This window comes from Myxine glutinosa, chromosome 11 (assembly GCF_964187855.1).
Source record: "Myxine glutinosa chromosome 11, kmMyxGlut1.1, whole genome shotgun sequence".
In the NCBI taxonomy this organism is placed as follows: domain Eukaryota; kingdom Metazoa; phylum Chordata; class Myxini; order Myxiniformes; family Myxinidae; genus Myxine; species Myxine glutinosa.
In genome coordinates this window covers 19481365-19507082 of record NC_136271.1, presented here as the reverse complement: position 1 = coordinate 19507082, position 25718 = coordinate 19481365, and the positions used below count along the sequence as shown (strand labels likewise).

The 25718-nt window shown below is 47.7% G+C and overlaps 1 protein-coding gene across 1 annotated transcript in view; it reads left to right on the top strand.

The window, feature by feature from the left end:
* LOC137436088 (CUB and sushi domain-containing protein 3-like) overlaps positions 1-25718 on the top strand; it is a 1358203-nt gene that overhangs the window by 616066 nt on the left and 716419 nt on the right. Inside the window, exons 13-14 of the mRNA XM_078786463.1 lie at positions 17814-17996; positions 22062-22388. Of these exons, the coding sequence (XP_078642589.1) occupies positions 17814-17996; positions 22062-22388 (510 nt within the window). The remainder of the gene's footprint in view (positions 1-17813; positions 17997-22061; positions 22389-25718) is intronic.

The following is a 25718-nucleotide window of genomic DNA, read 5'->3' as shown; positions in this document are numbered from 1 at the left end:
CTCCCCTCTGGGCTGGTGCTCCTGCCTCACACCTAGCTCGTCTTCACGCTGTTGAAACCAAAGCATTCAGAATCATTGGAATCTCCCGCGATTAAGCCAACTCCAAGGGCCTTTCACTCACTCACCGCAGGCAGGTTGGTGGTCTTTCCGTCTTCTATCGACTCCTCTCTGGCCTTGCCCCCCCCCCCCCAGCTCTCTCTGGGCTCTGTCCCGCAAATATTCCTACAGGTCGCACAAGATCTGCCTGCAACCCTCTTATGGTTAAACTGCCAAAATCAAGACTCTCTGCTCACCTTCACTCCTTCATTCTTCTTTTCTCCTGCCTCTGGAACAAACTCCCTCACTCTCTTCAATCCCACTCCACCCTCCAGGTCTTTAAAACAGCTGTTCACCACCATCTCTTTTCTTCCCCCATCCAAAACCTTGATCTTTTCTATCCCCGCTAATTTCACCCCAATGCCACTTTTTTGAAATACCAACTTCTGTCCTGGAAGTCCTTGGTGTCCTTGTGTTTTATACTTCTCCCTCCCCCTTTCCCATGCCTCCTCCCCCCAAGCCCTCTCCCTCCCACACATCTCCCTGCTCTTAAATGTTGTGTGCTCTCAAGTGTTTGTGTGCTTCCCCTTCTCTTGTCTTCTGCTCCCTCTTTTTATATATTTTGTTTGTCTGGTTGATTTGTTTGTGAAGTAAATGTCAGCTCTTTCACGAGCCTCGATTCAGTATACAAAAAAAAACAAAAAAACTCTTGCATATTTTTGGACTTTTGCAGTATTAAATTGTATAACATATGTTGTAATGAGTACAATATATACTAAAATTTAAAGATAAACAGACTTGGCAATGCCATACTCTCCAATACAGATTTTCCGAATATCCACTGCAATTACTTCATGTCATTGCGATGTTTGGGACCAAACAGTAAGACTCGTACACGTACTGGGCAAGCGACTCGTGCTTATGGCGAACACAGCACAGGCACGGTTACATAATGTCAGTTGTAGCGACCCATGGGTCCCCCAAGCAAGACCGGCATCAGAATCTCCTTGCTCCAGCCGGTGACGTCACCGGCGGGGATCCACGGCGCCAGAGTGGCTGGTCACGTGACCGCCAAAGCGTGCCACGCGTGCGGGTATAATGAGCTACACCTGTGGATCACGTGACCACCGAAGCACGCCTCACTTGAGAGGCGTGGCTTTCGGTTTCGGTTTTGCTTTATAAGGCAGCCCGATAAACGGGCTTTTTGGTGTTCCCGAGTTGGTTTTATGAATAAACATCTTCTCGGACGAGTTTGTGCCTTGCCATCCTTTTATCCGTATTCTGCTGGAGTCCGGACTCCTTCACTGGTGACCCCGAATTTGCAACGCGGCCATGGACACCGCAGTGTCCCTCAAGCTGCCCACCTTCTGGGAAGCACATGCCGCCGTCTGGTTCGTGTAGGCGGACTCCCAGTTCGCCCTGCGTGGCATCACGGAGGACGCCACCCGCAACCATTACGTGGTCGCCGCGCTCGGCTCCGCGACCACCGCCCGCTGCCTGAGCTTCCTCCAGTACCCGCCCGCTGACGGCAAGTACGACGCCATCAAGGCACTTCTGCTGGGTGCGTTCGCCCTTTCCCCGGCTGAGCGCGCACGACGCCTGCTCGACCTACAGGAGCTCAGTGATACGCGCCCGTCCGAGCGCATGGACTACATGCTCGCGTTGCTCGGCGAGCACCCCTCGGATTTCCTGTTTCAGGAGCTCTTTCTTCGCCAGCTCCGGGCCACGGTACGGGTCGCCCTGGCAGGTACAACCATCGTAAACCCCCGCGACCTCGCCAAGGAGGCCGACAAGATCGCTTCGGCAAGCCAGCTCGCCGGAGCGGCGGGCCAGCTCGTCGGGGTGGCGGCCGGGAGCCTTCCCGCCCACCCGCCCGACGCCCGCGACGCAGTCTCCTTCCCGGAGACCGCCGGGCCAGCACGACTGGCAGCGGCGACGCCGTGTCGCCCGGTCCCGACGCGTCGACCGGAGCCCCCGCCGGACCAGGTCCTGGTGCTATTTCCACGCCAGGTTCGGGCGGCAGGTCCGATCATGCCGACCCCCGTGCACGTTCGACCCCGGGAAATGGGTGAGCCGGCGTTCCCTCCCAGCAATGAACGCCGGCCGTTCCGGAAACCTGCTGTTCATCGCGGACCGAGCGTCGGGGCGGCACTTCCTCTGCGACACCGGCACCCAGCTGAGCGTCATTCCTGCTTCGGCGGAAGACAGGCGGGCCGCCGTCTGCGGCCCCCCATTGGTCGCGGCCAACGGCTCCGCCATCCGCACTTTCGGCCCACGCACCGTCGCCCTCTGCTTCGGCAGCCAGCTCTTTCACTGGGAGTTCGTGACGGCGGACATCCGCATGGCTTTGCTCGGGGCCGATTTCTTGTGCGCCCACGGGCTGCTGGTAGACGTGAAACGCCGGCGTCTCGTCAACGCCGAGACTTTCAGCTCCCTGGCGTGCGCCTTGAGCCGGGCCGCACCCACCGAGTTTTCCTGCGCCCTCCCATTGGCGGACGACTTCGCACGTCTCCTCGCGGAGTTCCCGGCCCTCACGCGGCCGACGTTTTCGGCCATCACGGTGAGGCACGGCATCGAGCATCACATCCCCACTACGGGCCCGCCGGTGTACGCCCGGGCTCGCCGTCTCGACCCCGCCAAACTCGCCGTCGCCAAGGCCGAGTTCACGGCGCTGGAGCGCCTCGGCATTGTACGGCGCTCCGGCAGCGCCTGGGCCTCGCCGTTGCACATCGTCCCGAAGCCGGGGGGCGGATGGCGGCCATGCGGCGACTACCGCCGCCTCAACGACGCCACTACCCCCGACAGGTACCCCGTCCCGCACATCCAGGATATTTCCGCCCGGTTGGCGGGGCGGACCATTTTTTCTAAAGTGGACCTGATTCGGGGGTACCACCAGGTGCCCGGCCGACATCCCGAAGACGGCCGTGATCACACCTTTCGGCCTCTTTGAGTTCCTCCGGATGCCCTTCGGCCTCAAAAACGCAGCGCAGGCGTTCCAGCGCCTGATGGACGGCGTGCTGCGCGACCTGCCGTTCCTCTTCACCTACCCGGACGACATCCTCGTCGCCAGCACGTCCAGAGCCGAGCACCTCCTCCACCTCCGGACGCTCTTCAGCCGCCTCAGCGAGCACGGCTTGATTGTCAACCCGGCCAAATGTCACTCTGGTGCGGCGACGATCGACTTTTTGGGCCACCGCATCACCCGGCATGGCGCTGTGCCGCTGCCGGCCAACGTCGAGGCCATCGCCGCTTTCCCGCGCCACCGCTCTGTCAAGGCGCTGCAGGAGTTCCTCGGGATGGTGAACTTCTACCACCGCTTCATGCCCCGAGCGGCGCAACTCATGCGGCCCTTGTACGCCGCCCTCCGAGACCAGCCGGCGAAGCACGACGTCGTCTGGTCCACGGACATGGACGCGGCTTTTGCCGGCGCGAAACGGGCCCTCGCCAACGCCATGCTGCTGGCCCACCCGGTACCCCATGCCCCCATCGCCCTCACCACGAACGCCTCCGACTACGCCGTGGGTGCGGTCCATGAGCAATGGGTGAACGGGGCCTGGCAGCCGCTCGCGTTCGTCAGCCGGCAACTCCTGCCCAACGAGCTGAAGTACAGCACGTTCGACCGCGAGCTCCTCGGGCTGTACCTGGCCGTCTGCCATTTTCGCCACCTCCTGGAGGGCTGCCCATTCACGGCCTTTGTCGACCACAAGCCATTGATTTTCGCAATGGCCAAGGTCACGGAGCCGTGGTCGGCCCGCCAGCAGCGCCACTTCTCCGCCGTGTCGGAATACACCACGGACATCCGGCACGTCGCCGGGAAAGACAACACCGTGGCCGACTGCCTTTCTCGGGCCGGCGCCAACGCCGTCCACCTCGGCGTGGATTTCGCCCTGATGGCGACGGACCAGACCACCGACGACACGGTGCAGGCGCTCAGGGTGGCAGACACGGGCCGCCGCTTGGCTGACGTCCCCTTCGCGGGCACGGTCCTGCTTTGCGACGTCTCCCAGGGCCGACCGCGCCCCGTCGTGCCAGTCTCCTGGCGGCGGCGCATTTTCGCTTCCCTCCACGACCTCTCGCACCCAGGCCGGAAGGCGTCCCAGAAGCTGGTGTCGGCACGCTTCATCTGGCACAGGTTGCGATGAGACGTCCGCGACTGGGCCAACGCCTGCACATCCTGCCAGCGGGCCAAGGTCCACCGTCACACCCTGGCTCCGTTGGCTCCTTTCACCGTGCCCGAGCGGCGTTTCGACCACGTCCACGTGGACCTGGTGGGTCCCCTGCCCCCATCGCGGGGGTTCACCCACCTGCTCACCATGGTGGACAGGACCACCAGGTGGCCGGAGGCCGTGCCCCTCACCTCCACCACCACCGCTGACGTGGCGCAGGCGTTCATCGCCACCTGGGTCGCGCGCTTCGGCGCACCGGCGGACATCTCGTCCGACCGCGGCCCACAGTTCACGTCCGAACTTTGGGGCACGGTCGCCGGCTCGTTGGGAGTCACTCTGCATCGCACCACGGCCTACCACCCCCAAGCCAACGGGTTGTGTGAGCGGTTTCACCGCTCCATGAAGGCCGCACACATGGCCGGCCTCCAGGACGACGGGTGGGCCGACCAGCTCCCGTGGGTCCTTTTGGGCCTCCGCACGGCCCCCAAGGAGGACCTCCAGGCATCCACCGCCGAGCTGGTGTACGGCCAGACTCTCCGCGTCCCGGGCGAGTTCGTGCCCGACGCCACCAGCCCCTGGTCCGCCGCGCACCAGCGCACGGACTTCCAGGAGGCCGCCCAACGTTTCGCCCCGGTGCCAACGTCCCGCCACGGCGACCCCCACTCCTACGTCCCCCCAGCACTCCGCACGGCGGAGTACGTCGTTGTGCGCCACGACGCGCACCGGGGGCCGCTCCGGCTACCTTAAGACGGACCCTTCCGGGTCCTACGCCGGGACAACAAGTCCTTCATCGTCAGCATCGGCGGCCGGGCGGACCGGATCTCGCTGGACCGCCTCAAACCGGCCCACATGGACGTCGGCCAGCCGCCATGGCTGGCTCTGCCACCGCGGCGCGGCCGCCCCCCGTCCACTACACCCCCTGTCCGACCATCCACCACCACACCGGACCCACCCCGCCCCCCCCCCCACGACCGTCCAGGGGTCGTTTCTGTCGGGTCATCCGGACCCCCCTCAGGTTGACCTCCCTGGACCAAGTCCATTCTGGGGGGGCGTGTGTAGCGACCCATGGGTCCCCCAAGCAAGACCGGCATCAGAATCTCCTTGTTCCAGCCGGTGACGTCACCGGCGGGGATCCACGGCGCCAGAGTGGCTGGTCACGTGACCGCCAAAGCGTGCCGCGCGTTCGGGTATAATGAGCTACACCTGTGGATCACGTGACCACCGAAGCACGCCTCGCTTGAGAGGCGTGGCTTTCGGTTTCAGTTTCGGTTTTTGGTTTTGCTTTATAAGGCAGCCCGATAAACGGGCTTTTTAGTGTTCCCGAGTTGGTTTTACGAATAAACATCTTCTCGGACGAGTTTGTGCCTTGCCATCCTTTTATCCGTATTCTGCTGGAGTCCGGACTCCTTCACAGTCAACCAATGAGAAACATCCTATGTTTCGTGGGTTAATAATGCTAATAAATTAACGCATTTGTCATTTTCTAATGTGCACTTTGAATATGAGTTGTCGCCAATCAAATGCAATGAGATTACGGATACGATTTTTCATGCAGCGTCGAGGAATCCGCCTGTAGACTGACAGAAGCCTCGTCACAACATGAGAATATATGAAAAACTTTGATAAGACATTATTTTGTGAAAGTGGTATTTTTCTCTACTTCCAGCGGTACCCGCCCTACGGGCGGGCTTCAATTGGGAGGCCCAAATGAAAAGGCAAAATATCGGAAATTTAAGGCTTTTTTATTTTAAACGATTTATATAAACATCCGTTAAATCATATCACACGCAAATCATCAAAATCTAAACAGAATTTGTCGAATTTCAATAAAATCCACATCACTGTTCATATCGGTAAACATTATTCCATTGTGTTTGGAAAAACTAGAAAATTGGAAAAATTGGAAATTGGAAAAATTTGAAAATTGGGAAAAATGGAAAAACAATATAGCCTATGTTACTCCAGGGGGTCCCAGGATTACCCACCCAAAATTTGGTTGCGATCGGTTCAGCCGTTTATGCTGTACCTGGGAACAGACAGACAGACAGACATTTGGTGAATTATAGTAAGATTATTGGGCATAGAAATAAGTTGGCTGTTCAAGTATTTAAACTTTTGGGTTACTGTCCGTAAACTTTTGGGTTACCATAAGTAACCCATAGTTGGTGTTTTTTTTTCAACTGGTGTGCAAGAAGTAATCACAGCTGGGAGATGTAGAGAGCTACAGTGGTTAATTTGTTCAATAAAGTCAGCGAGATGAGTGTCCAGATAAACAGAACCACCTTCACATTCCCAAAAGATGCTCATGCGCATATCTCGTTGATGCTCGGCTCAATTTTTGGTTCGATGGATGAATTGTTTCCACTGTTGATCTTTTGTGCTTATAGTGGCATCGGAATGATATGAAGGTAACAAAGTACAGTATAATTATCCATTGGCTAGAATTCACTAAAGGACGCCCAGAGACATCGACAGGTGTTCGGCTTTGCTTTCATCCACGGGCCACTTAAACAATCAGGGTTCACAAACTTTCCCGAAACCAGTGGGATCATGGACTATGTCACTGGATATATACCATGACAATTCCCACCTGCAAACCGATATCACATACTTTACCCATCTATTCCGAGTTATTGCCTTAGCTTCACTTTTATTGCCTTAGCTTCACTTTTATTGTTATTGCCTTATTGCCTTCGTCTTGCCATGAGAGAACAGTCGTCATCACCAAAAACATCATCATCATCATCATCATCAACATCATCGGAATCCTACACAGTACACGTTTTTGAAGGACATACTGTTCTCGCCATATCGCGCCAATGCTTGTTGGGGAATTTCACTCTGTTTGATGCCTTCTGGCAACCAAAATCGTTTTAAACTTCTTTGTTCTTCCACGATGCATGTCTCCCAGGGTGCCGCCATGTTTAACCGCACATCACCGGTGCCCCAAGCGAGAGTATTTGAAACTGCGCACTCTCGACAGGTTTCAGATAGGACAGATTATGAGAACCCAGTTATATTCCCATCAGCTGTCGCAGCTTACTTCACAGAAAAAAATGCACTTTATTTTGTGTGATTCACCCTCATAAATATTACCTGTATTCCATAAAGTCATTTTTCTAAATTAACCTTACCTGCCTCGACCCACCTTCTGTGGGAAATTTTAGGTTATGATATTTCCACAAAGTGATGTTTTCTGGGACAAACTGTACACCTGAAAACTATTTTTGGGGCATCGTGTAACTGTGAAGGTTTTGTGATGTATATGTCATATATACTAGCAAAGGAACCCATCAACCACGGGGGTTCGTAGATGTCTGACGTGAAATGAACAATTTCCTTTGGAGTGCATATTGGTAGAAATGGGAATTCAGTGAAAATATTCAGTGAGAATATGTCGCAATGGGTGCAGCTGGTAACCTCGACAACCTTGTTCCATTCTATCAGCTAAGATTTCCAAAATCCATGCTTGTTGTCCCTCCGAAGTACTGCTCAGGAGTGAAGGTGATATTCTGAAAGCTCAACTGGGAAACGGATTTCGGCATGTTTTGGGCTTACCGCCTGATGGAAGATCACCAAAGTTCTTTCCATACCAAACGACCACCTCCAGGCACCTATCGCTCTCCACATTGTTTCTTCAGCTCCCGACCTTCTCCCCTCTCTATACTCCCCACAGCTTTGCTTTCAGAAATTTCCCACAGCATTTCATTCTGGTTTCTCATTCGATGATCCATAGATCAGTAGTTTAAGTTTCGCTTTTCAACATCAGTTTCACTTTGAGATATCAGTTGAGATTCGTCATTGTAACTTGTGATGCGACGCGAATATTGCACAGGAAAGGTCATCAAAACCGATTTTGGGAGGAACTTTTTTCAAATTTTCTAAGGGGACTAAAGTATTTATAGAATCAAGGCTCTTAAAAGGGCCAAAATGAGGTGTCTATGGATGAAAGAGCAAAAGGGAAAAAAAAGTGTCCAAATGGTCTTAAGTTGTCCAAAGTGTCTTAAAAAGTCAATAGGTCTTAATAGTGTTGAAGAAGGTGTATATGTCTCAAAAGGGTCGAAATGGGTGTAATGGTCCAAGAGGTGTATGGAGTTTAAGGGGTCTAAAGGTGTCTAAGGGGTGGAAAGGGTTAAAAGGGATCTAAAAGGTGTAAAGGGTCCACATGGATCAAAGGAGTATAAAGGGTCAAAGGGATCTAAGGGATGTAAATGTTCAAGAGAGGTCTTAGTGGTGTAAAGGGTCAAAAGGGATCTAAGAGGTGTAAAGGATCCACATGGATCAAAGGAGTATAAAGGGTCAAAGGGATCTAAGGGATGTAAATGTTCAAGAGAGGTCTTAGCGGTGTAAAGGGTCAAAAGGGATCTAAGAGGTGTAAAGGATCCACATGGATCAAAGGAGTATAAAGGGTCAAAGGGATCTAAGGGATGTAAATGTTCAAGAGATCTCTTAGCGGTGTAAAGGGTCAAAAGGGATCTAAGAGGTGTAAAGGGTCCACATGGATCTAAGGGGTATAAAGGGTTGTTTCATTTTTCATTATTTTGTAAAAAAATTTCAAAAAAAATTAAATTCCACTTTGACATTATGGGATATTATGTGTAGATAGATCAGTGACAAAAAAAATCTCAATTAAACCCATTTTAAAAATTCAGGCTGTCAACAAAATGTGAAAAAGTCAAAGGGTGTAAATATTTCTGAAGGCACTGCATTTCAAGATGTTATTGATTTTAAGAGCTATGGACACCACATAATCCATGAAAAACAAGTGTGAAGTGGGTCAAGTGGGAGAACCAGACGAGAGGTGAGAGCAGTGCTCCATTGAGCTACGCACAAAGGTTTTGCAGCTTGTGAGAAATTCACATTTTTTTTTTTTATTATTTTTTTTTTTTTGTATACACGATCGAGGCTCGTGAAAGAGCGAACATTAATCACACAGAAAGACAAACCGACACATAAAACATATAACATCGGGAGCGGTAGGCAAGATGGGGAGAGAGGGGGAAGGACACAAACACAACATTTGAGAGCAGGGACCGAGAGACATGGAGACATCGAGAGATCTGAGAGAGGGCGAGGGCTTTGGGGGGGGGGGGCATGGGAAGGGGGCGGTGGGAGAGGTATAAAACATATGGACACTGCCAGGACTTCCAGGAAAGAAGTTGGAATTTCAAACAAGGTGGATCTGGGGTGAATTAGCGGGGGTAGAAAAGATCAAGGTTTTGGATGGGGGAAGATAAGAGATGGTGGTGAACAGCTGTTTTAAAGACCTGGAGGGAGGAGTGGGATTGAAGGGAGTGAGGGAGTTTGTTCCAGAGGCGGGAGAAAAGAGGAATGAAAGAGTGAAGGTGAGCAGAGAGCCGAGATTTCGGCAGTTTAACCATCAGAGGGTTGCTGGCAGATCTTGTGCGACCTGTAGGAATATTTGGGGGACAGAGCACAGAGAGAGCTGGGGGTGCAAGGCCGGAGAGGAGTCGGTAGAAGACAGAAAGACCACCTACCTGCCTGCGGTGAGTGAGTGAAAGGCCCTCAGAGATAGCTTCATCGCGGGAGATTCCAATAATTCTGAAAGCTTTGGTTTCAACAGCGTGAAGCCGAGCTAGGTGTGAGGCAGGAGCACCGGCCCATAGGGGAGAACAGTATTCCATTGAGCTGCGGATGAAAGCCTTGTATGTGGTGAGGAGCTCAGGTGTGCCGAGGAAGGACTTCGCACGACGGAGGATGCCCAGTCGGCGACTGGCTTTGGAGGCCAGCTTGGAAATGTGGTTTTCCCAAGAAAGATCATGGCAGATAGTGAGACCCAAAATCTTGAGCGACAGAACTTCTTGGAGAGGATTGTTGAGAAAGTAGATGGGAGGGTTGTCCAGTCGATCTTTTCGGAGAGACATAGTAAGAGTGTGAGATTTGTCAGGATTGAAAGACATGTTCCACTTGTTTGACCAGTCTGTGATTTTGTCCAGGTCTTCAGAGAGTGAGGAGGCAGCAGACTGCCGATCTGAGGGAAGAGGAATGGAGCGGCAGAGAGTGGAGTCATCAGCAAAGAGATAGAGAGGATTTTCGAGAGAGTCAGAGAGATCATTGATGAAGACCAGAAAAAGCACGGGGCCCAGAACACTGCCTTGGGGAACTCCAGCCTGAACAGGAAGAGGAGATGAGAGAAACCCATTCAGGGCCACACGTTGACGACGACTAGAGAGGAAGTCCGCCAGCCATGCGTGGAGATTTCCATGGATACCAAAGGAGGAGAGTTTGGTGAGCATAGCGGGGTGCCAGACCGTGTCGAAGGCACGTGATATGTCGAGGGAGACAGCTCTAATTTCCTGTTTGGCATTGAGGACCTCCATCCATTGTTGAGACAGCAGAAGCAGCATGTCCAGAGTAGAGTGACCTGGTCTGAAACCAAATTGATGATCAGAGATCAAGCCATTGGAGAAGAGGAAAGATTTCATATCCGAAGCAATGATGGATTCCATGACTTTGCTGATAATTGGGAGAAGGCTGATTGGTCTGTAGTTGCTAGGATCTGTTTTTGCACCTTTTTTGTGCAAAGCGGTGATGTTGGCTGATTTCCAAGCAGATGGCAGTTGACCTTGAGCAAAAGAGAGGGTGAAGAGAACAGAGAGAGGGTGAGATAGAGCAGCAGAGCAGGATTTTAGGACCCGTGGGCTGATGCCGTCGGGTCCAGTTGCAGAATCAGAGTCGAGGGTTGACAGGGGCTGATGGGGCTGATGGGGCTGATCCCACATTTACAAAGTAAGGGCATTGCATGACCAAGAGGATCCGCAGTCGATTGCTATTTTTTGAGGCGACCTTTGATATATGGTCTGGCCAGGGGAGGTCGAATGTCAGGATGGAATTCCAACTTATGGTCAGGTATCAGTATTTTTGCGGAAAGGAAAAACATTGTCATCTGCAATGGTAGATTGCATGACCTTACTTATAAATTTGACCATGCTTATCGTCTTACAATTAAATAATCTGTTTTCATGCACCTTTGTTGTGTTTTGGAATGATAATGACTGTCTATATCCAGGTGGGAGATTGCCTTGGGTTAGCAGAACCTGTAGAGACAGAGGATAAGTGACAATTGCAGGATTTGAAAACATTGGCACTGATTTTAACTTGGCATATCCATGAGACAGAATCAAGGCTGGCTGGAACTGTCTCTCTCTCTCTCTCTTCTCGGATGAAAAAGTCAGTGTCCAGAAAGTAGTGGCACGAGGAATAAGGTGAGCATAAAGCAGGGATAGGTTGGGTGCAAGAGCTTTGGAGGCAAATAAAGAGTTAAAACATTCAGCCTTGTTCAGAGCCGGGGTAATCATTGATGCCAATTGAAGTTGAGGGAGTGGATAGGAGGGGGCACACCTGGCGACAGATATAACAAGGTGACACCAGGACTTTGAAGAATGAGATATTTTAAAGTATTCAGACTTAAAGTTTGCCAGATTATGTTTCCAGACTCGTCGAGGAAGCTAACACAGTTGTTATGACATTGTGAAATGACCTTTTAATGTTTCCTCGAGTCCAATTAGCATTTCATGATGTAAAGGCAAGCTGCTTGATAGCCATTACCTCCCAAAGTAATTCATTATACCATGGTGTAGAGGATGGCTATGGTATATGCAGACACGTTTTAATATACCTGTGCACGAGAGACGGTATGTTTTTGTGAAAACGTTCCCATTTTTTTATTGGATGCAGAGGAGATTGACAATGAATCCTTTCTTTGAGAGGGGAGATTGCATTTGTTCCTGCCAATTTAGAGCAATGGGGAAGCTCTCTAACAGTCAAGCAGATTTGGACCTTTCCAATAATATGACCAAAGGGACCAAGTGGAGCAGAGGAGGTTGGATGGAAAATTGGTTATTTTTATGTCCCAACGGGTGGATATCTGGGTCTATTAGCAGATATCTGGGTAGTAAAGTTCAGACATTGGAATAAAGAGACTCATGGAATATCAAAAGGCCTTAACTACAGTGGCACGGCTTGTTGTTGCAATGCAAACTCCCAGTCGACTGATATGGTGACGGTTGAAATAGCGACCGATGAGGAATAGAGAGTTTGGATGGTTTGGTTATAAGTTAGTTGGCCCATATCAGACAGAGGTGTATATGGAGTCTTCCTCTTTCCGTAGACAGTACAGCATGTACACAAGCATTAGATTATAGCTGAGCGTAATGTGCAGGCATTGATATTTCTCGGGATTAGGAGGGATTGAGGACAGAACAGGGACAGTGGGGGATTGAGTTCTTGACAAAAACAGCTGGCCTGGCCTGCCATAGTGGAAAAGATCATTACCGGAGAGACATGGAAGAGTCAGGGACATCTTGTAAGAGGACCGTTATAAGTATGCAGCATTCACAGTCACTGAACTATGTGCTGCCATGTTGGAATGGATACTTCGTATGTTGGCTGGAAGGAGGAGGAATCGAGGTGGAGGGAAACGGTCAAAACCTCGTTGACGGATGGTTCCCAACTGATGATCCAACTGAACCGATGAGGTCACTGAATCAGACCGTCAGTAAGCGAAATTAATTTTTGAAAAAACACATACACACACTTGGAAATCAAAGTCAAAGCCAAATATGTTTGTTGCGGAGCATCTTACCATTTGCGGTGTGTTGCCATGTAATATGCCTCCTCATGGTACTTGATAGGAGTATAGACTGGTTTGTGATGCAATTTTAGAATTTGAACGTCCCCATTTACAAAAATGCAAGTCTGTCTGCAGACAACGACATGATTTTCCCCATTCGACTCCCAAAATGAAGCGTCCAAAGCCAATATTCTCTCCTCGTGCTTTATAATCATGGAAATCTTACCGTGCACAATTACAATACATCACAAAGGCAATTTTACTGAACAGGCGATATATGGTTAGAAGTTGCAACTTTATTCTGATTTACATATTAAAAATGTGCCTCGTGTTGTGCAACTGCTCACCCTTTGCACATTTATATTCTAATGTAATAATTTACAACATGCTGATGAGACGACGAGCCACCGTAGTCGGTCCTCCGAAGCATTTTCAAGTGTGCTTAATTCGACACAAGCTATCGCACATTCATTTGATAATGCGTTACGTCAAAGAATATTACCATTGGGTAAATCATAAGCTTTAGAAATGTCACTTCCACACTTACCGGTGAATTGCATTTGTGGCGACGCTTGCAATACGCGTGGGAGAGTACTAGGTGCCGTAATGGAAGATAAGACACCGGCAGCTGAACATCTACCAGTACTTACAGAAACACTTGGTATCCGTGAGGGTTGCTTACCACGCAAAGCACCCATGCTCAATGGCAACTCATGAACCTTGTTGCCGATGTTGAGCATGTCTTCAGACTGTGGCTTCGAGGACAATATTCGACGGGTTTACCACTTCCTTCCACGAATCATGACTGAAATGGCAAATGTCAATTGTATTTGCCCTCGTATGAATTTTGAAATGCCCAGACAGCTGAGGGTTTTTTGTTTTTTTTTGGATACATAATCGAGGCTCGTGAAAGAGGTAACATTTATCACAGTATATAAAACAAACATTGGCAAAGCCAATTGGCTAACAAAGTATATAAAAAGGGGAGCGGTAGACAAGATGGGGAGAGAAGGGGAAGCACATAAACACAACATTTGAGAGCAGGGACATCGGGAATGTGTAGGACGGAGGGGGCTTGGGGGGAGGCGGCGTGGGAAGGGATGGGGGAGGGGGGTGGAAGAATGAAAGCTCAGGTTTGAAAGGTTTGAAGCTTAAATGAAAGAAATTATTTCCTGGAAGTCCGAGCAGTGTCCATGTGTTGTTGTTGTTTTTTTACCTCTCCTACCACCCCTATCCCCCTTCCTGTGCCTCCTCTCCCCAAACCATCTCCCGATGTCCCTGCTCTCAGATGTTGTACTTGTGTGCTTCCCCCTCTCTCCCCATCTTGTCTCCCGCTCCCTTTATTTCGTCTTATGTGTCCGTTTTTTTTTTTTGTCTTTAATGTTAGCTCTTATACGAGCCTCAATCTTGTATACAAAAAGAGAAAAAAAAGAACTGAAATCTTGCAATCTTGGGATACAAAGCTATCTGTAATTGGATTCCAAAAAGTTACAGTTTGGGTAAATGTCCACACTTAACGGTGCAGTGAAGTTACATCCTTGAGGTATTGCCGCGCAATACTCTCGATCAACCGCATATGGTGTGGCTCCTTTACAAGAAGTGGTTGTTTCAGGTGTAATGTTCGACAGCAATAGTCAACCGTGGGTTCCCTTTCAGGGATATGCTCATATCTTCAACCATGGACCATGCCCATTGCCAACCCCCCCATAAACGCTTAAATTGATCTCTGTGTGGCATTGCCAAGGGCCAGAGGATCATGGGAGTTTTCAACTTTTTGTTTACAAACATTCGTCGTTGTTGTCACACCTTCACACTCGGCGAATGCCAATGGAACGCTTACTCGTATTCGCAGAGAACACGGTTGACTTGCGGTCTCTGTGCAGTGCATTGTGGCCCTGTTACGGCTGAACTCGGTGCCACGCGGTTAGTTGGTATCCTGCCGCAGCTATAAATGCAATTGCTGTTTGTGAGGCCAACATTACCATTCCTTCTGTGGTGAAAGTGCACCGTGTAAATGAATAGTCCTGTTTAACCGCATGAGCATTCGCTGATGTTCTTGTCGCGAGTATCTTTGCTCTCACAGCTCTTTTTTGGGGGTTTTACCGACTCTACACCGGCTTTCAGTTGAAGCTCATTTGCGGTGCTGTTTATTTCCTTGTACTTGATCATTTATTTGCTTTTGTTCTCTTTGGACTAAAGTCAGTGTTTGCAGACATTTCAATCATCAATTCTGTGTTCGTTTCTATCTGATCACTATGTCGAGTGGTTGCCTTGTTTTCATTTGCCATGTCAGATGCAATGGTGAAGTCACATTTGAACATCTTTGTTTTGTGGGATTTGCTTTGATGATTTTAGGGATCTGAAGTGGAGTATTTTTTGCACTAAAAACCTTCATTGCAAAATTTGAACGTTTCTAGTGCAATACAATATTGCTTCACTATGCCCCCAGTGGTGTTTATAATAGAGGACATGGATTTGTCCCCCCATTGGAGGAGGATTCTCTCGTGTTCAGGCCGTTGGTGCTCCTACGTTTGGCAGCGAGTGCCCCGGAAGCATTGACGGAAAGAGAGTGGAAATCATATATGTGGGAAAATTGCATGCTCTGTCAGGGTCGCCCAGATAGCTCAGATGGAAGAGCACTGGTACGGTTTTCCAGAGGATCTGGGTTCGATTTCTGGTCTGGGCATGTAATCTTCCCACATATAATATATCAATTTGATTACACAATCATGTTCATTAATCAAATATATATCACTCAAAAATATTAACTCTTACGTTACACGAAGTGAAAAAGAACTTTAAGAAAAATATTTTAAGTGGGTGGGGTAGGTCTGTTAATGCTGTTTTTAACAGATACTGAGACAAAATGGGGCAAAGGGAATGCACACCAGACAGATGCACGAGAGCACAAATAAATGAATTGTGTAAGGGTGGGAACAGCATCTCAGCTGGTGTAGTAAAGCTCGACAATGGAACTGGGTGAGACCATGAGATGACAGAGGGAACCGACCTGAAACATTGTAGGGAAGAGCTCAAGCCAATGAGCTCATGAAGGCGGTTCCGCAGGTGAGAAAAGAAGATGAGTTGAGTGTTGTGATGTTAACTTTTTTGAGCTGATATGATGAACATAAACTTTTTATAGTCTCACAAAATGAGTCCTTGACTCAATATTTATGGTGACATTGTTGAGTCAGGTGACCAGTTTTTCCAAATGTATTTCATTATGTGCAATTTCATGTCCATAAAGAAATGTTTTGCCTGCCGAAGACATCCATATTTACTCCACGCACGCAAAGTAAAGAAATTGTTTCATGTCTGTCTGTCTTATCAGTTTATGATGATCAGATTTTGATCGAGGAACAACTTATTTAAATCGAATGTGATATTTTTAACATGTATCGGAACATGAACATGAAGACAAGTCTGCCATTTTACAGTACGCTGGCTCGGAATTCGTCCCGATTGCACATGCGCAGAGCGGAGTGGGATGATGTTTTTACTCCTTCTGTCTGCCTGGCAGTTAAACAAAATTGAAGATCATTCAAAGCAAAATTGAAAATCATTCCAAACAAAATTGAAAATCATTCCAAACAAAATTGAAAATCATTCCAAACAAAATTGAAAATCATTCCAAACAAAATTGAAAATCATTCCAAGCAAAATTGAAAATCATTCCAAACAACATTGAAAATCATTCCAAACAACATTGAAAATCATTCCAAACAACATTGAAAATCATTCCAAACAACATTGAAAATCATTCCAAACAACATTGAAAATCATTCCAAACAACATTGAAAATCATTCCAAACAACATTGAAAATCATTCCAAACAACATTGAAAATCATTCCAAACAAAATTGAAAATCATTCCAAACAAAATTGAAAATCATTCCAAACAAAATTGAAAATCATTCCAAACAAAATTGAAAATCATTCCAAACAAAATAAAAAATCACTCCAAACAAAATTAAAAATCATTCCAAACAAAATTAAAAATCACTCCAAACAAAATTGAAAATCATTCCAAACAAAATCAAAAATCACTCCAAACAAAAGTGAAAATCATTCCAAACAGGAAACTTACTGTTTTTAAGAATGTCATAAAGGACACAAACAACAGGCATGAATAACAAATGTAATGTGTTAGATAGGGTGGTGTAATCGACAGTGGTAGTAAAACCTGGAATCTAATTTATTTATATACACCTTTACACCTCTTCAAACCTTTATCTAAATTAAATTATATATTTGAACACTGTATAACACAAATTGCCTGTCATAATACTTCCAAGAACCTCCAGTTTTACAGTACTTCAATTAAAAAAAAAAAAAAAATTCAATGGGGTGGTGTATAAAAGTGATGGTCAGGAATATTTCTGGACTGCTTCAATACAATTACACCAAACTTTCGGATTTTTTAACGATAGTTAAAATCATAATTTAAGTAAAATTTAAGCAACTACGTGGGGTATCGTGCTCTATGAATGCTCCATTTGACTGATGCAATCATCACCATATTCTGTGGCTCACCAACTGTAAATCGAAAAAATTGACACCATCTGTAAAAAAAAAAAAAAAAAATCAATAATTTTCCTCTTTTCTTACCTCATTTGCCTCCATTTAATTTTCAACAGTGTACAAGAAAAACCTAATTATGGGAATTTGTTCCCAATATTAGAAAGACAAATTCCTTTTGAAAAAATTGTTTTACATGCATCAATCTACCCTTTTATAAACAATATATAAATATATATATATATTATATATATATATATATATATATATATATATATATATATATATATATATATATATATATATATATATATATATATATATTATTTATATATTATTTATATTTATATATTTATCTATATATCTATGTATTTATTCTGGATATATCTGCTATATATTTATCTGCTCCATCCGTCTTTACCATACTACTCGTAGAACCATAACCTTGCAGGGATCTCTTCTTTCTTTTGAGTAAATTTCATGTGACATGCTCGCGACAGAAATATCATCTGGGAGCTGCGGGGATCCTGGTGTCCCCTCGCATGGAAGGCGCATTGGTCTAAACTTCTCTCATGGAGCTTCACTCACGTTTGAGTGCCAGGATGCTTTCGAGCTATCTGGAGATCAGAGCATCACCTGCCAGAAGAGCAGCCAGTGGTCGGCAAATATACCTCAATGCACCTGTGAGTTTCTCTTCGTGCTTAGCAATATGGTGGTGGGTTTATCAGTTTTCTGTTTCTTCTGGTGCAAAAAAATGTACATCGTCGCATATTTTATCTTTCATGTTTAATGGCACATGTAATGGAATGAGATATTTAATGAAGGCAGCTTGATGATGCCAATTTCGAGGGTCGCTGCTTACAATGCTTTTGCAAATTCATACCTTGTGGGTCATGTGATAGACATTTTGTATGAACATGCATGGTGTTACTGGGTGGACTAATTTGCACATGAAAAACACAAAGGTATTGCCATCAATCTCCCTTGATAGGTGTTCTTAATTGCCAGAACCCCCAAAATGCTTAACAATTGAGATCAATTCTAAGGAGCCGAGTGCTAATTGAATTCCATGTCCTTGTGTCGATCCACTATTATTGTTATATGCTAAGCCTCACAAATTGTGCCAGTGGTCAGCCAAGGGATGCTGTGCCTTTGGCCCTTACAAGGCAAGTGAAGTTAGTGATTTTTTTTCATCACCGTGGCTTATTAGAAATAAGTGTGAAGTAGAATGGCACTCAGTAGAGCATCTCTGCCAAGCTGAAACGTTTACGTTTGGTACCCCACTGAAAGGCCGAATTTGGATCTGGACTTTAACCAAAATATAATCGGCTTGTTCTTATCACCTAAACATCTCATCCACCAAGTTTTGTCTGAACCCGTCGATAACGTTTTGAAATATCATGCTATGTATTTTTGTTGGCCTACCTCTCAATGGTGAAGAATCACTTCTAAAATTAAAAAAATATTCTCGTATCCGGATCCTCACCAATATCCTATGAATTCATCCTCATCACACACCCAACCTGTCCACCTAGTTTTGTCCGAATCTGTCCATAACTTCTTGAGATATCCTCAGCTCAAAGAGAAACAAACAAACTAGAAAGATGTCATGCATATCAAAATACTTGTGAAATCCATAAAACAAATTCGACCTAAAAAATAATTGGTGGCTGAATTCAGTGACCTGATATGCAAATGCTCTTCAAATTTCAAGTCAATCGAATGAAAATTGAGGATTTTAGAAACTAGTACATCCGCAGACCCATAAATGTATTTTTATGGGTCTGCGCAGGAAGGGCACATAGTAGAAGCAGACCACATTTGCTCCCGTATTCGCCAAACAATTTAGTGGATATACAAACCGGATATACATACAGATTAGCGGATATACAAAATGGACAAACATACATATTAGCGGATATACAAAGTGGACATACATACATATTAGCGCATATACAAAGACATACATACATATTAGCGGATATACAAAGAGGACAAACATACATATTAGCGCATATACAAAGTGGACAAACATACATATTAGCAGATATACAAAGTGGACAAACATACATATTAGCGGATATACAAAGTGGACAAACATACATATTAGCGGATATACAAAGTGGACAAACATACATATTAGCGGATATACAAAATGGACATACATACATATTAGCGGATATACAGAGTGACATACATACATATTAGCGCATATACAAAGTGGACATACATACATATTAGCGGATATACAAAGTGGACATACATACATATTAGCGGATATACAAACCGGATATACATACATATTAGCGGATATACAAAGTGGACATACATACATATTAGCGGATATACAAACCGGATATACATACATATTAGCGGATATACAAACCGGATATGCATACATATAAGCGGATATACAAAATGGACAAACATACATATTAGCGGATATACAAAGTGGACATACATACATATTAGCGCATATACAAAGACGTACATACATATTAGCAGATATACAAAGTGGACAAACATACATATTAGCGAATATACAAAATGGACATACATACATATTAGCGGATATACAAAGTGGACATACATACATATTAGCGCATATACAAAGTTGACATACATACATATTAGCGGATATACAAAGTGGACATACATACATATTAGCGGATATGCAAACCGGATAAACATACATATTAGCGGATATACAAAGTGGACATACATACATATTAGCGGATATACAAAGTGGACACACATACATATTAGCGGATATACAAAGTGGACATACATACATATTAGCGCATATACAAAGTGGACATACATACATATTAGCGGATATACAAAGTGGACAAACATACATATTAGCGGATATACAAAGTGGACATACATACACATTAGCAGATATACAAAATTGACATGGTATACATATTAGCGGATATACAAAGTGGATGTACATACATATTAGCGGATATACAAAGTTGACATACATACATATTAGCGCATATACAAAGTGGACAAACATACATATTAGCAGATATACAAAATGGACATACATACATATTAGCGGATATACAAAGTCGACATGCATACATATGAGCGCATATACAAAGTGGACATACATACATATTAGTGGATATACAAAGTGGACATACATACATATTAGCGGATATGCAAACCAGATAAACATACATATTAGTGGATATACAAGGTGGACACACATACATATTAGCGGATATACAAAGTGGACATACATACATATGAGCGGATATACAAAGTGGACATACATACATATTAGCGGATATACAAAGTGGACAAACATACATATTAGCAGATATACAAAGTGGACATACATACATATTAGAGGATATACAAAATGGACATACATACATATTAGCGGATATACAAAGCGGATATACATACATATTAGCGGATATACAAAGTTGACATACATACATATTGGCGGATATACAAAGCGGACATACATACATATTAGCAGATATACAAAGTGGACAAACATACATATTAGCGGATATACAAGGTGGACACACATACATATTAGCAGATATACAAAGTGGACATCCATACATATTAACGGATATGCAACGTGGACATACATACATATTAGCGGATATACAAAGTGGACAAACATACATATGAGCGGATATACAAAGTGGACATACATACATATTGGCGGATATGCAAACCGGATAAACATACATATTAGCGGATATACAAGGTGGACACACATACATATTAGCGGATATACAAAGTGGACATACATACATATTAGCGGATATGCAAAGTGGACATACATACATATTAGCGCATATACAAAGTGGACATACATACATATTAGCGGATATACAAAGTTGACATACATACATATTAGCACATATACAAAGTGGACAAACATACATATTAGCGGATATACAAAATGGACATACATACATATTAGCGGATATACAAAGTCGACATACATACATATTAACGCATATACAAAGTTGACATACATACATATTAGCGGATATACAAAGTGACATACATACATATTAGCGGATATACAAAGTGGACAAACATACATATTAGCGGATATACAAAGTGGACATACATACATATTAGTGGATATACAAAGTGGACATATATACATATTACCGGATATGCAAAGCGGACATGCATACATATTAGCGGATATACAAAGTGGACATACATATGTACATATTAGCGGATATACAAAGTGGACATGCATACATATTAGCGGATATACAAAGTGGACATACATATATACATATTACCGGATATACAAAGTGGACATGCATACATATTAGCGGATATACAAAGTGGACATACATACATATTAGCGGATATACAAAGTGGACATACATACATCTTCGCGGATATACAAAGTGGACATATCCATATTAGCGGATATACAAAGTGGACATACATACATATTAGCGGATATACAAAGTGGACATACATATGTACATATTAGCGGATATACAAAGTCATACAGAAATTACTGCTACAGTAGCAGACACCCAAATATTTACAATAGTTTTGCAAACAGCACAATTGAGGGACATAAATTATATGATGGACAGAACTTAGCTTTTCAAAGAGGGCAGATTCAGCTCTCCAATGGACTTGAACCGGAAAACGGAAATAAACATATTTGAAAAGAAACATGGGCTTATTATGAATTCTTAATCTCACCCCAAAATCAACTGTGTTTTCCACCTTCTCCACAGTTCCTTGCAACTTCAACTTCACATTGCCATCAGGAACAATCTTGTCACCGCGTTATCCACATGGCTATGAGAGTAACCTCAACTGTGCATGGCTCATTCTGGGTCAAGAGGGTTCGCGAACCCGCCTACTCTTCCACGACCTTGATTTGGAGCTCCAATTTGACTTCCTGGTAGTGAAGGATGGTGTGCGGCATGATGCACATCTTCTCGGAAGCTACACTGGCCATGAGGTGCCAACATTTCTCATCAGTTCTGGTCCCAATTTCCGCCTCGAGTTTTTGTCAGACCACTCTACTTCAGGCCGAGGCTTCAACATCAGCTATACGAGTAGGTATAGTTGCTTTAATTGCTGCCATTTATTAGGTGTAGATGTAAATTCCACAATGGTGCAATATGACTGTCACGTTTTGATTTATTACGAGATAATTTTCATGTTTCACAAATATCCGGTAATTACAAAAAATATTTCAGGAGTGTGTAGCATCTCGCTGTTGGTTGTAGTATTTGTTGATGTGTGGAAGTGTGGCTCTACATATACCACTGATGTACATTAGTACCCCCAAACCCACTGCCCCCTACCCCTATATAAGAATTTATCATTTGGTCAGGGTACTAGCACATAAATGGGGGTTGGCAGGATAGCCTAGAGGTATGCACACTCACCTCTACCCAAGTATCCCACCCCCATGGTGTCCTTCGCAAAGATTAGGAGAGTTTCACTGGCACCATTGCAAAATGCATAATTCCTTCCCTAACTAGGCGATTGTCAGGCCTGGCCAGGCCGGCTCGGGAAATATTTGGGCCAAGCTTCCCCCAGGCCGACCACACAAAGCGGGATAATCGTCTCCATTATATAACAATAACAACAGCTAGCACATACATGAATAAATGAATTGACCGAACCATTACCAGTGGTGGATCGGGGCATGGGGAGGGGGCACATGCCCACCCACCCCTGCTCTAGAGTGTAGATGTGACCAGGACCAGATTTCCTATCACACCTGTATCTCATGCCATACATGGATGGTGTGTCCTATTTCGTGCCACACCCTGTCTGTGCAACACCAGTCTGACAGTTCATAGTCAGGAGCAAGATGCAACCTCCCACCCCCTCCCCCCCTGCCCCCCCCCCGCTCCTAATCATCCATTGACCTTACAGGTCATGACTACAACAATTGTGATGCCTACCTCTAAAACTGACCATCAAAATTTCATTCATTCTCGTCTTTTCGACAGTTTGTGACAATTGAAGTTTATATTGTAGAAAACTGGCAGGTGGCAGCTCAATCGGTTTACTCCAGAATTCGAGCCACCCACTCTGATTCTGATAATAAATAACAGTAAATAAATAAATAATACAGATATTAAAGCGCGGCGTTACGCGCGCTGCTTGTGAGCAAGGAGGAAGCGGACAAGCGGTAACATATAAACGTCTTTATTGTAAGACTACACTGTAACACTGAACTCCTCCGGGCTGGTCGCCCGGTGTATATCATGAGGCCACGCCTACCCCTCGGGCGTGGCCACCGCCCACTTGGTGCGTGGAATGATGTCACCACGCCAGTGGGCTTTTGTGTCCGCCACACGCGCCCCCCCAGAATTCCCGCGCACCTGGAGGGCCAGTTTGCGGGGCAGACGAATGACCCGGCCGAAGCGCCCCCTGGCGATTGGCGGCGTCCGGGGTGCAGGGATGCCAGGTGGGATGCCCCTGGCTGCCCCTGGGATGGGTGCAGGACCGGGGGGCGGCGTGGCGGCGGGGCTGGGCGGTGCCGGGGGTCCGCCCGCAGGAGGGCGGCCCCGACGTGGGGGTCGGGCCACTGGCGGTGGATGGTCCACATCGAGGTGGGCCGGCTTGAGGCGGTCTACCGAAACGCGGTCAGGAGTACCGCCGATGTCCAGGGTGAAGTGCTTCGCCCCGGTCTCCAGCACGCGGAAAGGCCCGTCGTACGGGGGCCGCAGTGGTGTCCGATGGGCATCAAGGCGGACGAAGACGTACTCCGCCGTGCGAAGCTCCGGGGCGACGTGCGTCGGTGGGTGCCCGTGGCATGCCGTTGGCACCGGGGCGAACCTCTGGGCGGTCTCTTGCAGAGCGGAGCGCTGCTGTGCCGCGGACCATGGTGCCGTGGAGTCGGGGAGGAACTCGCCCGGCACCCGCAGCGGTTGCCCGAAGACCAACTCCGCCGCGGATGCGCGCAGGTCCTCCTTGGGCGCCGTCCGGAGGCCCAGCAGGACCCAGGGGAGCCTGTCGACCCAGCCGCCGTCGCGGAGGGTGGCCCGGAGCGCGCCTTCAATGAGCGGTGAAATCGCTCACACAGGCCGTTAGCCTGGGGGTGGTAGGCCGTGGTTCGGTGCAGCCGGACCCCGAGCCCCTGCGCAACCGCCCCCCAGAGCTCCGAGGTGAACTGGGGGCCGCGGTCGGATGAGATGTCTGAGGGGGCGCCGAACCGGGCGACCCAGGTGGCGATGAAAGCCTGCGCGACATCGGCCGCCGTTGTCGACGCCAAGGGCACGGCCTCCGGCCACCGGGTGGTGCGGTCCACCATGGTGAGGACGTAGGTGAAACCCCGCGAGGGGGGCAGAGGTCCCACCAGGTCCACGTGGACGTGGTCAAACCGGCGTTCCGGCACCGTGAACGGGGCCAACGGGGCCTGGGTGTGCCGGTGCACTTTGGCGCGCTGGCACGCGAGGCACGTCCTGGCCCAGCCGCGGACGGCCTTCCGGAGGCCATGCCAGACGAACTTGTCGGCGATCAACCTTTGGGAGGCCCTCGCGCCCGGGTGGGACAGGCCGTGGATGGCGTCAAACACCTGGCGCTGCCAGCCCGCGGGCACAATGGGGCGAGGACGCCCGAGGGAGACGTCGCACAAGAGGGCCGCGCCCGCGCCGTCGAACGGCACCTCGGTGACGCGGAGGCCCGTGACGGCGGTCCGCAAGGCCTGGACGTCGGGGTCAGCGGCCTGGTCCGCTGCCATCCGGGCATAGTCGATGCCGAGGTGGACTGCGTGGGCGACGGCCCGGGAAAGGCAATCCGCCACCGGGTTGTCCTTCCCCGCGACGTGCTGGATGTCCGTCGTGTACTCGGACACGGCCGAGAGGTGACGCTGCTGCCGGGCCGACCACGGCTCGGTGACCTTGCCCATCGCGAAGATCAGCGGCTTGTGGTCGACGAAGGCAGTGAACGCCCGGCCCTCGAGCAGATGGCGGAAGTGCCTGACCGCCAAGTGAAGTCCGAGCAACTCGCGGTCGAAGGTACTGTAACGGCGTTCGGGCGGGCGAAGCTGCCGGCTAAAGAACGCCAGCGGTTGCCAAGCTCCACGCACCCATTGCTCGTGCACCGGTCCACCGCGTAGTCCGAGGCATCGGTGGTGAGGGCGATCGGTGCATCGGGCGCCGGGTGCGCGAGCATGGTGGCATTAGCCAAGGCGAGCTTCGCGCCCGTGAACGCCGTGTCCATCTGCTCGGTCCAGGTAACGTCGCCTTTGCCCGGCTTACCTCGGAGAGCTTCGTGCAGGGGGCGCAGGAGCTGGGCGATACGGGGCAGGAACCGATGGTAAAAGTTCACCATGCCCAGGAACTCCTGCAGCCCTCTGATTGTGCGGGGGCGCGGAAACCCCTTCACCGCCTCCACCTTGGCCGGCAGGGGGACGGCTCCGTGCC